The 14,338-nt window shown below is 35.9% G+C and overlaps 1 protein-coding gene across 1 annotated transcript in view; it reads right to left on the reverse strand.

The window, feature by feature from the left end:
* Positions 1 to 14,338, reverse strand: part of CAMKMT (calmodulin-lysine N-methyltransferase) — a 227,666-nt gene that overhangs the window by 209,555 nt on the left and 3,773 nt on the right. Inside the window, exons 2-3 of the mRNA XM_075496278.1 lie at positions 11,784 to 11,950; positions 2,134 to 2,198 (exon numbers count right to left, since the gene is read on the reverse strand). Of these exons, the coding sequence (XP_075352393.1) occupies positions 2,134 to 2,198; positions 11,784 to 11,950 (232 nt within the window). The remainder of the gene's footprint in view (positions 1 to 2,133; positions 2,199 to 11,783; positions 11,951 to 14,338) is intronic.

The following is a 14,338-nucleotide window of genomic DNA, read 5'->3' on the forward strand; positions in this document are numbered from 1 at the left end:
ACAGCACAGCATGAACCCTCAAAGCAATACTGAATCCAAAAGGACAAATGTGAATCTTTGTGTATACAGAGAAACAGTAAGAACAACTACAAATGTCATATTACTTCTGTGTTAGCACTGGTGGTGTGCCTGTTAGAGTGTAAGTCTTGTTCTACCATCTGCAATCAATAAGAAAGTAGCTGAAATACTGGAAAAAGTTAACAGAAGAGCTGACAGCACATCTATCAATAGGAAAGCATATGAAAACTTTAGCAGAGTAAATTATTTGCATCAACAAGGAAATTTGTGTAGATTGATCACAATCTAAGTACTCACACAAAGAACACAGATTAAGAAATCATGTTACCATGTTTAACAAAGGAAGGTACGCTGTCTTGATCCACTATGTGAAGCACTTTTACACAAAAAAAACCCAAACAAAAAACTATTTTCTCTGCTGTTCCAAATAAATACCCGAGTTGTTATTTAATGAACTAACACAACAATATTTTTTCTGGATCCAAAACCCCAGTTTGGATTTTTGTCATAATTTTTTCCCTTACTGAGAACAGTTTATGAGAATAAAATGACGTGTTATAAAAGTCCCTCTAGCTTCCTGTTTTGAGAATCTACAACAACAAGTCTCTCTAAATGCCTCCCGTAATTTAAGCAAAGCGTTTTCTTCCAGATCCTAAATGTCTTAAATCTAAATGTTTTTATCATCCAGCTCCTGAGGCCTACATCTGTAGCTGATGATGACCATAATTACAAATGTGAATTTTCTTTCTCAGCCTTAATATTATTAATTTGGATATTCCTATATCCCTTAGATATAATTTTCATTCAGAAATGAGAGAACAAATTTCTCTTTGGCAACAGTTAAAGAATATATCCTGAAGTATTTTGTGGCAGGACCACACAACTATCTTCAATGTTCAGAACCGAATGAAAGCTAGCACATTTTAAAAAGGAGAGCACGTAGTTTATGAATATTTTTTCCTTTTGAAGGCAAAAGTTTATTAAATAAATTGACCTTTTTACTAATGAAAAGCCAATGTTTATTGAAACATAGCTTTGGAATACTAAGACTGGAGTTTTGACATGAAACACATATATATCAGAACAGTTCCTATATCATTGCTGTGATAAGAAGGAAGACATATGTGCACGTTTCTTGAATATCTGGCAAAGTTACAGAGACCCCCTAACTTTATTCTATCAGTATAGTTGTTTGAAAACAAACCAACCAGCCTGAAAAACAAGGCAGAATAATTAAACAAGAATTATATCTATATCTGTAAAGGTTAATTATATAATAATAATCACTCATTACATCAAAAATATTTAAATGTTTTTGCTTAGCTTCTTTTCTATGATCTATCACAATTTTATAATTCAAGTCCATTAATAGCATAGATAATTTTATTAATAAGTATACTGAAGCAGAGGCACATTGGAGGTCCACTTATGGCTCATCTTGTCTCAGGTTAATGCAGCCGGTAACTGATGCTTAGACAAGAGTAAAAGATCAGGACAAACATATCATCCTACTGCCCCATTAATTCTCCTAACATCCAGCACTTCCTAAGCCATAAGTGATGTTGTTATACTTAATAGCCACAGTGAATTTTTCTGGCGCATTTTTTTCCCCTTTGCTTTTTGAATTCATATCATGTTCTAGGATCCAAAACATTCTGTGGGGAGGAATTTCACAACTTGACTGTGTGCTTTCTTTTGTTTTTCTCTGGTTTGAGTTTGCCCTCTCCAAGCGAGAAGTATCATTGTTTGCTTCCCGTGTTCTTACACTGTTTTTCCTCAGATAGCCACTGCTGGCCACTGGCCAACACAAATCAATGGGCTAAACTAATTTTTTGTCCAACCCAGTTCAGCTGCTCTAATGTTCCCGCCGCAGTTACAGAACCAAAAATAACCTGCACTGGGATGACTTAAGGGTGTATCCACACAAACAACTGTGCTACATAAAACAGTGTAACACATAAAGCACTATGGTATGTAGATCTGTATCTCTGACCGCAGTAATGGTGTTTCTCAGCTAAATGAAATGGTTATTGAGGGCTCATACAGAAATATTTTATATTGATACAATTAGACTTCTATCAACATAGTACTGTATTTAAATAAACAATGACTTACAGACATTCCCCGTGTTGTCAAAACTTGTAAGAACATCCTTAACATCTAAGAGTCCATTATGAAATCTGGAAGAAAACATAAATAGTGACTTTACCAACATATAAACAATAACAAAACCCCAAACATCTTGCCTCTTCAGAAAAGAGGTTCACTGCACACGTTCACTTCTCACAAACCCCTTTCACAGACAAGTAGCAAACAGGTACTACTGTAGCCAACAGGGGACAAGCACTAGTCTTCAAAGTTCCATCACTGAAATCCACAAACCAGGAACATGCTTCTCGGAAATTAACACTTTATCAAAATGAAAACGTTTCCAAAGAGCATCAATTTTTGTTTAGTTGTGGAAGTCACATATAGGAAAGGAAGAATTTTGGTAACGCGATTTCCTTGAAGAGGAAAACCAAAAAACTATTTTTGAACAGCAGCTGTACACACATTCCTAATTTATCCCACAAAATCAAGAACGCTTCATTTAATTAATGTGAACAATGAAACTGATTAATGTGTCCAGTGAGCTGCATTTTCTTTGGTTTTACATTTGCATAACCCAAGTGAAATAAACATTCAAAACGGGGGATAATAAATTCATTAACTGCAAATTTTAGAACACAGTGAGCAAAACACTGACTGCAGCAAAAGAACATGCACCAAAGTTGAATAAAAATATCCCTAAGAAGCCTCCTTTAAGTGTTATAGATGTCAGGCTAGCTGGATTCACACACAAAAAAGCAACAAATATTTTTTTAACTATTCCAAGCTAATCTAGGCCCAAAATGAACAAAATACAAAAATCTTACACTTTACAACAATCAGATCACATAGCTGTTTCACAAATGCATTAAAAAAATCTAAAAAGAATTCAGCAAGGCAGTAAAATACAAAAATACAGTCTTTTAATAATGTTTCAAATACAGCTTCTAAGGCTGTTTAGGAACATGCTAATTTGAAACACTGAAAAAATGGAAGAAATCCAGCAATTCTAGCACCTACAAAATTAGTTCTCATTCTCTCAGCTTTTCTTTCCTGAAGGAAGACTGTTGTAAAACTGAAAAAAAACCCAAAAAAACCCCAACCTTTTTGCAAATATGAAATTGTATATTTCTAGTGCAAAAAATTCTATTTATAGCTTCTGATAAGCATAAGCATTAAATAAAGAAACATTTACATATTAAATTTTGAGAAGCACCAAACAGCAACCAGACTAATTCTTAAAAAAAATGAAAATCAAATGGAAATCAAGTTAAACTGAAATGAGCTCATCAACAGGGGCAACGAAATATATGAAAGGTGTTACAAAAGATTCAACTGGACATTAGAGCTCTTCTCCCAGCTACATAAAAACAAACCAAAAATACGTTCCTTAGCTGCAGTGGAAGCCTACAAGAATTCTGATGGATCATGTGGACTTAAAATGCACTTTTTCTTCTTTTTTTGGCAAGGTTGTTTTCAATCAGATTGGACAACCGATGTAACAGAGTTAATTCAAGGGAAGTGACAAGAAAGCGGACAGGATCAGTAGTTCTGCCAACCACAGAGCTGCCCTTTAAACTGTCCCCTGCTGACTCCTAAGCATCCTACAAATTCCATAGCTGTGCATATGTCTGACACAGTTAGGGTCTCTCAGACAGCTGTGAATGTCTCATCTTCTAAACTAATGTAAGATGGGGGGGACAGGGAGATGCTGAGACGGTAAAGAAATATTTTAATCTTTGTTTGCATGTAGATTAGTCCTGATATAACATGTTTTGGTTTGCTTTTTTCTCCCCTCAATTTCTTTATGTACGTAGTCCATATATAAAGGAGAGTTATCATGCAAATCTCCAAGTGAAGCAAATAAAGGTGAGGATGAATCCCGGAGGAGCAATCCAGGACCTGTAGTTCAACAGAATGCTATGAAGACAGAAAAACAGAAGTAAGTGGAATGTCCTGGTCTAGAAAAGAATATAATTTATATACTTCAGGGTCAAAAGGTAGACAAAGGCAAAAAAGAGAAATGATACAACCATAGCACTGGCCTTAAAATTGTCACTAAACCAAATTTCAGACTGTTTCCAAAATAATGGTTTATAATTGGAGATGAGAAATGGACAGCTCTGAGTACCTCAGCCTGAAGATTCCACAACAGCCGCTAAGATTCCACAACAGATGCATGCCACACACCTATTTTTTTTAAGGTTGTCCTGAAATTTTGGTGACGTTTTATTTAACTCAGTGAATGTTCTTCATCTACATTATTATTTTTGGTACACTCAGTTTGCATTAAGGATCAGTTCTCCTTCTGCTTAGAAAACATTCTTTCCATAAGTAAAATCAACACGCACAAATTTCAAACATATTCTTACATTTATTATCCAGTGGTCAAAAGCTTGTGGTGTCCAAGTACAAACACAACACACCCCAACGTTTGCTCTCTTGGCCAGCAGAGGCATTTTGCACAGGCACCCCTTTCTGGCTGCCTGCAACAGTCAAAGTCTCTAACTCTCTGTCTCAGCAATCTCTTTCTTGCTTTCACAAATATTGTTCATGGCAAGTACATAAGTAAGCCATAATTTAATGATAAGAAGCATCCAGCTCTGCTATGAGGGACCTCCTACTTCTCCTCAGTCTTCCAGATGCCCACTCCACACTCACCATGAAACAGGACAGGGTTTAACAGCTGCTTCCTTTAGTCTGATCAGCTTATGAAACCTTCACTGAATAAAAGCAGGGAGAGAGTGCAGTCTCCTAGCATGAGAGGAGTAGCTGTATCTCAACAGTGATCTGGACAGCAAAGCAGTTCTCATTTACTCCAAAAATCACATCTCAGGTCTTAACTATATTACCATTATGGGCTATTTTAAGACTACTCCACATTAGTAACAATGAATCTTCTGAAATCACTTAGCATGATAGGAAAATACCTATTCCTGCTGATAAGGCTTTTTCTCCCCACACCAGGCTAAAGAAGTGGCACTTAAATTCCACTGGTAACCACTTAACAGTTAGGGAACCCAAACAGTGAAGAATTGAGCATAACTTCTATTTCAGACAAGTTTTAGGACTGAGGAAAGCAATGTGCCAACACCTGATCTACTTGTGAAAGGCAGAGTTCAGGGAGACACACTTCCAAACAGCAATAGCCACCTATTTCTCCATTTGGAGGACTGTATTTGTACAGCCTGCAGACAAACTCTGCACCAGCTACTCCCCAACTCTTTTCCATCACAGATCTGACTTGCAGATTAAAAGTTACATGCACCTGCAAATATAGGTATTCTCTAACCACAAATTCTGCCATAAATGTCATGCTACTCAGTCCTGCACCTAAAAACCACAACTTCTAGCTTGGGATCCACTGTTCTGCAAATATCTCCCCAGCAGTTTTGTAACAGCTGCTGCTTCGCTGTCCTGTCCCATCAGCTGCTGCTCCATTACTGAGCCAAGAGAAAACTGCCAATAAACACTACATCTTGTTGCTATGATTGCCTGTCGTAATCACAGCTTTCCACAGTATGTCTTACAAACTGCCCATAAAGGGTTTGTAAGTGTCATGTGCACTGAATTATGAAAGTCAAGGAAAGGAATCACAGAAGCTTGTGGTTAAATCCAAATGCCAAAATTCCCATAAATTTCCAAAATACAGAAGAACATTAGTATTTAGTGCTTTGGAATATGTCATGAATGTTGTACAGTTGAAAGAACTTCAAAGAAGTTCAAAGCTGTGATTGCTGAGATCAACAAAGTACTTCAAACAAGTATAGATAAGCATCAAGGAGAAAGTGAATTTCAGGCCAGCGTGGTGAATCTGATCTACAGTGTTCTTATGATAAGTCTTCAGGGTACAATATGCAAAAGTTTCTATGGCTGAGGCAGTAAGTTATAGAAGACAAATCTATGAATGATAAACTAATTTAACTCATGTTTCTCCTGATATGAAGCAAAGCAAAATTCCTTACTCTGGACTATGAATAAATCAACTTTGGATATATAAATAAAGTCGGGGGGCGGGGGGGAGAGATATCTTTAAAATATTTTAATGTTCCTTCCTCTCCAATTCAGGCAACACAAGTGGCAGGCTTTTACATGTATTTATAAACAGCTGTAGACAGTAGAATAAAAATAATCCTTTAGTAGCTCCCTATTAATGCTATGCTTTTCATCAACCATAATGAAACAAAACTATATTCCCTCTCTTCTTTTATATTATTCTTCAACTGAATGAGGAAAAATAATACAAATAACTAAATACATATAGTAAACTTTAAAAAACTACAAAAACTAAGATAGACTATATCAACACATAGTACTCAAAAGAAAAAAAACCCACAACACATCACCATACATTATTAACCTGGATACAAACTTTCCACAAAACTACAATATTTGTGGAAAATGAAAGACAGGATAAGGGTGAAAAAGTTACTGCTAAGGGTACTTTACAAAAAGGCTTGGTGAGTGTCACCATCAATTGTCATTGCGGCCCAGTAAGAATCTCAGTTATCTGCAAACTTTGTTATGTGATCTAATGTTTTTTTCTGGGCCAGAGTACAGCAAAACAAGATAACTCCTCTTTCACTCCAGTTCAAGATCTCAGCTTAATATAGTAAGAAACCAAAACAATGGCTTCTTTGACTACAATTTCTTTTTACAAATACACACATCTTGGGCAATATGATGGAACAGTCTTAGTTTCATCAGTGAATGAAAGTAGTATGCTACCAAATCACTTTTTATCTCTTTCCTCAATTTCCTCCTTCTGTGGCCAAGCTTTTAGGCTACTAAATCCACACGCTGTCTCTTAGCACACAATAAATGGAAGAAAGCAAGTTTATCATATCTGCACAGATTGTCCATAAGGAGTAGGCAATATTCCTTGAAATCTGCTTCCCTTCATTTTTTTTATGTCTATCCCTAAAATAAAAATTCATTAAAACTTCAAAATGTTATTAGCAGAAATATACTATAGGAACAGCCAATGGAATTCACTCCTAAACCATCTTCAAACATGCTGCTTGCCACAGACAAATAACATGCCTCTCATTTCTAAACCAAAGGTCTAGAATCGTCTAACAATTTATTTCATATTTTTATCTTAAGGTTCATTCATATTCAGAATAAAGGCATGACACCTTGCAAAGAACACTTAACACTCTTTTCAAAGATTTAACCCTTCCTGTAAGCTGCTAACATTGTTCTTTTCAGTTGTGCATTTTAGTATTTGAAACACCAAATGACTGATCAATGGAAAATATTTACCACAGAAATAACTTTTTTCTTCTCTAATTGCTTAAAATGAGCCTACAATTTTAAAGTAAATCCATATCCTGAAATAAAAAATTTGAAGATATTGACTGCTCCTTTTTTAACTCTAATAAAATAATTTTCCTGTCTAAAAGACAGACACCATCTCCACAGTGAGACACTGCATCTTTATGATCTATAATCACCTCATTGCTAGAACTATTCATACAAAATTTAAAAGCATATTCCTGAATAAGAATAGAAGGATTTAAAAACACAATATTAAATAAATATTTTTAAATGTCTCTACTTACTCTATATCTTCCTATCGCCAAGAAAACAAGTATTTAGCACAGGCATAATTTTTAACAGCAAAGTGAAATATCCCCAAAGTTAAAAAGAACTTGAACAAAGCTAACAAATAAACATGAAAGTTTTATGAATAAAAACATATTTTTAATGGAGAAAAGACCCAGAAGGCCAGATAGCATCTGTAATGAAAGATTTTTTTTTCCACTTTAAGCTTGCAAGAAATTGCACTCAAAATGAGGTTTATATTTTTCACCTGCAGACTAGATTACTCAGTTGACTGTATCCAAACGTGAATGTGAAAACTGCAGCAAGATTCCACCTTGGACTGAATATGTCTACATTTTCCATGTTAGACTGTCATAAACATTCAGCCCAATTCCCAGGCTGACTTCCTGTCAGTTTAGGGATTTATTTTTTAACTAGCATTAATTGCAAACAACACTAGAGAGCAATTTCATGTATGTAGCCACTCAATTCATGTCATCAAGACAAGGATGTAGTGTGTAGGAACATCAAATATGGTACAAATCCAAATGAGACTAGACTAATCAAATGAGATTCTGGATTATAACACAAGAAATTTCATTTTGACACATCTTCAACTGCTAACAAAAATCACAGTCATCAGACACTCCTTTTCATAGCCCAGAGCTACCATGAAGCACCTTAGTACCTATACAAACTTCAAGAGACCACCTTCCACCATGTATTGTGAATCTACATTTCATTAAGCACACTAGAGATAACTGTTTAACCAGAAGAGTTATGGGGATTTTTAAAATGAGTCAATGATGTTGTCACCTCAAGGATCTAATCAAAATGATACATAAATCCAGCTTAAATTTTTTAAGCAAAAATTGCCTTATATTGGTGCTTCTGGCTTCCTGCTTTGGAAGATTTGTTATTAAGAATGATTTTAAAATAAACTAGTGACAAAAAAACATGGCATAAGCTCTTCTTTCCCAAATGTGAATCCTACCTGATTTTGGTTAGAAAAATAGCAGCTTATTAAAACAAGCTGCATTGAGAAGTTCAGAAAAGCATCCACATGACTGGTATATCCTACTGAAGCTTCTATTTGCCTAACAAACTGGTCTCCAAGTCCCTCTAGAGCAGTAATTCCAGCTAGGTCATAGCATATCTGAATATACAATTTGATCAGTTTTGATAGCCCTTGAACTGATATAGCTTGACCTTTATACTCTTTGCCAAAAGCCACTAACAACCTTATGAACTTTCTTAAGTATTTAGTCTTGTCAAGACATTAGCTGACAACCCTTTTAACATCCAGCATATGCAATGAGTTTTCCCAAGAAGATGTTAATGCATAAGGAAAACGTATGTAGATGAAAATTCAAAAGCACTTTTGTCAAGATTTTAGAGGGGCCATAGCAACATTTTTTCCTGACAAAAAGATATATAAAAAGGCTCTCCTACTCAAGCACACTGTTCTGGGTTTACCTGACTGATGTTATTGTTAATAATGTGCTCTTGTGATCTTGTTAAAATTGTTTCTATTGATGAAAATGATGATAATTAACATTTTGCCAATGGGAGGAGAAAAACAAAAGGGAAGACTGTCAGACATACAGAAGTACTTTAAGTTTCCAAGACGTGATTAGTTCTCAAAGATCCAGGAACGCTTACTCCAAGATTTCTTATCTTTTAGATATGCAAGTTTCAGTGAGGAGAACTGTTGCTTTGTTATGTATGTTAAACTGTTATGTCTACCCTCTTAAATTACTGCTTCTGCAAAAACAGAGAAGAAACTTTGTTTAATACAGACTTAAGGTAAAGCGGATTTTGTTGCAGGATTTATACTTTGTCCTTGGCAAAATACAGAGTGAGTATATTTTCACCTTCCCTTCTTCACCATCCTGCAATATTCTGAAATAATAAGTATATGCTATCTATTGCCACTACTTCAATATAGAGAGAAAACATTTTAATATAGAAGTGTAAGTTCTGATCATTATTCCTAAAACAATCAGTGATTACCATTTTTATAGATCACTGAGTATCTTCTAGAACAGAACAAAACATGGGGGGGCCCGGGGAAATCCCCACCAGGAGACAGTCTCCCTATTCTCCTCAATATACAGGTTTTGAAACCCAATGTGAGCCTGCTCCAGCACAGGAACTGTACATTTCCATTGGCCAAGCTCAGAGGAACACAAAAGGTTAAAACAAAATCCCCATACTTAGGATACTATATAATGATCACCAATAATAAAATCATGCATGAACAAACATGCTTGCTTGCAGTCTACAGGTTGAGCTGTGTCCTATTATCAGTGAAAATACTATTAGCCATATAAAAATGCCAAATAAAATGATGACATGGGAAATGATGGAAACAGAAGTACACAAATACCAAATGTCAGAGCAAGATGAGCCTGACATTCCCTTGGCTTTTGTACTGCTGGCACAGATGAACCTTAGCTCGCCTCCTACCTTAAAATTCACATAACTAGTAAATCAAGTAAGTGACACCGAGTGTTGCAAACCATGGTAGTGAACTAAGGAGACTGAATGAAGAAGTTCAGGACTGCAGCACAAAGGACTGCAGACTTGCTCAGCCTAAATTCTACCTAAATGCCTTACATTTCCCATTACCCATGTACCTCTAAAGACCTAAAACCACAGAACAGAGACACTGCACAAAGAGATTAGGTAGACTGTGGGCATCTGGATGAATCTGTAGCATTCCCTAGCAGTTCATTGAAAAAGTCCATACACAGAAAAAACACTGTACCTACTTCTATTACAAATAGGCAGCATTTTCAAATGGAAAGGTTTTCTTCTGAAGCCTTTTAGCGTCAATAAGTATAACCTTGGAAAATGGAAAATTAAGCTTTATAAAGCTCTAAACAATCTCATATTTGACTTTTCACCCAGCTGCAAATTTCAGGCAACCTGCATGTAGTGTTGTAGGGTTGGGGTTTGGGGTTTTTTTGGTTGGTTTTTTTTTTGGTTTGTTTTTTTGTTTCTTTGCTTTGGTTTGGTTTTGTCTTTTTGTTGTTTTGTTTTATAACCTTGCAAACATGTCACAGTTACTGATGGTCACTTGTTTGTGTTAGATCTTAGTTTCTAAGATTGACTTTAATTTAAAGGTCCCAGTTAAATAAAAATGCACTTTACAACTTCCATGACTCAGGCTCTCCAGAATATCCTCTACTGTGCACAGAATGCAAAATCCTACACCCTCAGCAGGGCTAATTAGAGGCTGCAAAACAAGTATTGATTCAGGGATGCTTAAGTTACTGTTGCAATGATACCTGTTGAGGAAAAACCAAGTTACAGATACGTACAAAACTGAACAAGGAAAAGGAGACCAAAGCAGAAGAAAAGGAAAAAAAAAAGCCCATATAGTAATGAATGGGAGCTATAAACTTTTCTGTTTTGCTAAAGCTACTGAGAATTCATTAACACTACTTCAGAGGGCTTTTGGGGTGTTTTCAGGGTTTTTTTGGGTTTTGGTTTTGTTTGGGGTTTTTTGGGTTTGTGTTTGTTTTTTTTTTTTTGTTTTGTTTTTTTTTTAAATACAGATATCTTCATTTGTTTTACCTGCTCTATTATAAAATAGATTTCTTCATTAGGTATAAACCATTTCTGTAGGAAGAAGAAATTTTTTATTCTTTTGTTTTGCAAATTGGCTTCCAAATTATCATTGAGTTTTACAAGAACTATTAAGAAGAAAATTGAATAAAATATAGATTACTACCAAAATGCCTTTAGAACTTTATGAATAACATCATGTCATTAAAATTTTTATTAAGATTACAAGTAAATGTGTTCAGTTTCTTTACATCCTATTTATATCAGAAGAATGTCAAAACAGAAAGCTATTAGAAATATAAAATAAATGCTCATATTTGCATTCTGTTATAAGTACAATAATCAGTATTTTCCTTCAAGCTCTGGCACTTCAGTGAAATGTACCGAAAAAAATCAGACAAGCTGCTTACTGTAACAAACAACTAAAAATAACATCTAACAGTTTATTTGTAAACTATGCCCTAGTTATACAAAACACTGGAAGAATGACTAATGAGTTTTATACTTGAGGCCTGTACAAGATCTTAGGAAGTACTTAAAACTTAAATGATGGTTACCTTAAGGACACACTATACTCAGGATAAAAGATGCTTTTATACTGAACCCAGGTCCCAGTTTCCTCTTCTGTATTCTGGTCTTCTATTGCAAAGAGGTTGAACGATGCGAACCTTCTAACAGACACTTGTTGGAGATGGACATCTTTCAAGTGCTTTTTCTTCAGAACCTTTGAAATGAAGAACAAATTAAACATTAAGAATAAAACTTTCAAGAGAAGAACAAACACAGGCTTATTTAACTGAAGAGGCAAGTCTCGAATCAACCATAATAGCTATGCTATTAGCTAGTAGTGATGAATAACTAGTCCAAGTACATCAAGCCTGAGAAAAATGACAGTGGTATTGATGGTAGGGGTCAAGAGAATGGGTTATGAATTTGTTAAGTCTGTAAAGCAAATGTAAAGCAAATGTACTGTGTTGACAAGTACACAAAGTCGCTTTTTTAACTCCTGCTCCAGCAAACCCACGCCAGAATGAGAGGCAGATTGGGTTATCCCCTATCCTCCCATCAGCACCACAATGAAAGTTTCACAGACCAAGCAGTGCCCTTGCCAAGCAATTCCTGTGCCACTCATGTGTCCCTATAGATGAAAAAAGAAAAAAAAAGCAAGGGTATCTTCTGTAGAATTTAAATGACTAAACCCAAGACATGATCCTCAGCTGCCCAACCGGTATGTGTTTGCCAGGTAGACTGCTTCCTAGCCTAGAAGTCTACTGCTGCACACTTGCAGAATTGCTGCCAAACTTGCCCGAGTTGAAAAACTTGCTACCTGTCCCAGGCCCCAGATTTTCAGATGCCACAACTGCGTATTCCACTAGCAGGCCCCCACAAGGAGACTGATGCGTTAGCCAACCTTTACATGAGCCCCAAAATACACTGACAGAACCAAGTTCAGCACTGAGAGACTGAAGAATTCAAGGCAGTGGCAGAGACAGAACACGGCCGTTTGCATTTTTTAAATGATTAGAACACTTGTTCAGGAAAGCGAAACATGGGCTCGCTGTCCTGTATAGTCCGCTGCACTCAACTGTCTTCAGGGAGTGAGGTATCAACTCCACCGTACAGGAAAACCCGGCACCCAGCCCATTTGAGCTGTATCATGGCACAGAAGCCAACTAGCATTTCCCTGCCAGAAAAAAAGGCTTATCCTTTAGGTCAGTGATGTGGAAGTAGAGATGTCCTGGGTTAAACTTCTTTCTCCTAACATTGGACAGAATACATAAATAATTGCCATTGCATTTTTAAAATGAAGGTGCATAAGCAGTCCACAGTGATGAAAAAAACCAGAGCAGAAAATAAACTCATCGCTATAAATAGCTAGAGCTACAAGGAATAGCTCTACTGAGTAGAAGAGCACCACAATGTAGTTTTTTTACCAGCCAGAGCTAAATCTGAAGTAAAATGAGAAATAGCTCTCCAAATTACAAAACTTGAAATGGGAGCTTTGCATATGGCATGCATACAAGAAAATAACAGGTCAGAGATTTTTTTTTTTTTGCTGCACCCAGCCTTTGTCAACCGTGTCAACTTTAACTGGAAATGCACTAACATCCAACAGCCTTATGATTTGGTGCCATGACCTGTTATTCTGTAGAATACTTGGAAATACTACATATGTGAGCAGAGCAACTGTATTTGCTATGCTGTTAGTTTCTAACAGCAGGTCTGATGCATCAGACTTACTGCTTTTGGATCTATTTTCATTGGCAGGTCTCGGCATATGAAAGGCACAGGCATTTTCATCAAAGTATTAAAAATGGCTGTGTGCTGTCCACATTATTTCTTCTACTTTTGAAACACATGGGAAAAATACACATACGAAGGAAATCGCAAAAATATCAAAACAGGAGAACCAAATTAAAAGACTAGCAGAATTAAGACCTTCATATAATAGTGGCATGCCTGGAAACAAAATGGACCAACTTGACAACTAAAGAAAACCACCAAGATCTAATTTTCAGAAAAGCATGTTGTTTGGGGGCTTTTTTTAAAGCAAAGGCAAGCCATTACTAACAGGAAAAAAAATCCAGCAGTGACAACACTTTTCTGTTTTCAGTTTTTTGTTCTACAGAGACATTTTCTAGCCACTCTGTAAAATGCATTCTCTGGGTTAGCAGAAAATCTCACGAACATTTGAGTACTCTAAAAAACATTTCTCCCACAGCCTCCAACTAAAATCAAGAGGTCTAAGACCTGAAAATTACAACAGCAGGTCAAATCTTTTAAAAACTTAAACATAACTGAGAAAACTGAGCACAAAGGAAGAATAGGTTACATTATTTATATCTAATTCTGTATTTTTACATAAGGATTAAAATTTTTTTTTCCTCAACTCAGTTCCTAAAAGCATCACAATTGTATTACAAGCTACAAAAATATGCTGCTGCTATAGGATAATCCACTGACAAAAAACAAAAGGTGACAAACCTATTTAAACTCGTAATAGTGGTTTGAAGATGTTGAAAGATAGTCTATTTTCATGATGCCCTTCCAATGAAGGTGAAGCTCCCTAACTTCCTGCACACTGCCATAATAAATGAACATGTCCCAGGGA

Source organism: Mycteria americana, chromosome 3, assembly GCF_035582795.1.
Source record: "Mycteria americana isolate JAX WOST 10 ecotype Jacksonville Zoo and Gardens chromosome 3, USCA_MyAme_1.0, whole genome shotgun sequence".
Taxonomy (NCBI): Eukaryota; Metazoa; Chordata; class Aves; order Ciconiiformes; family Ciconiidae; genus Mycteria; species Mycteria americana.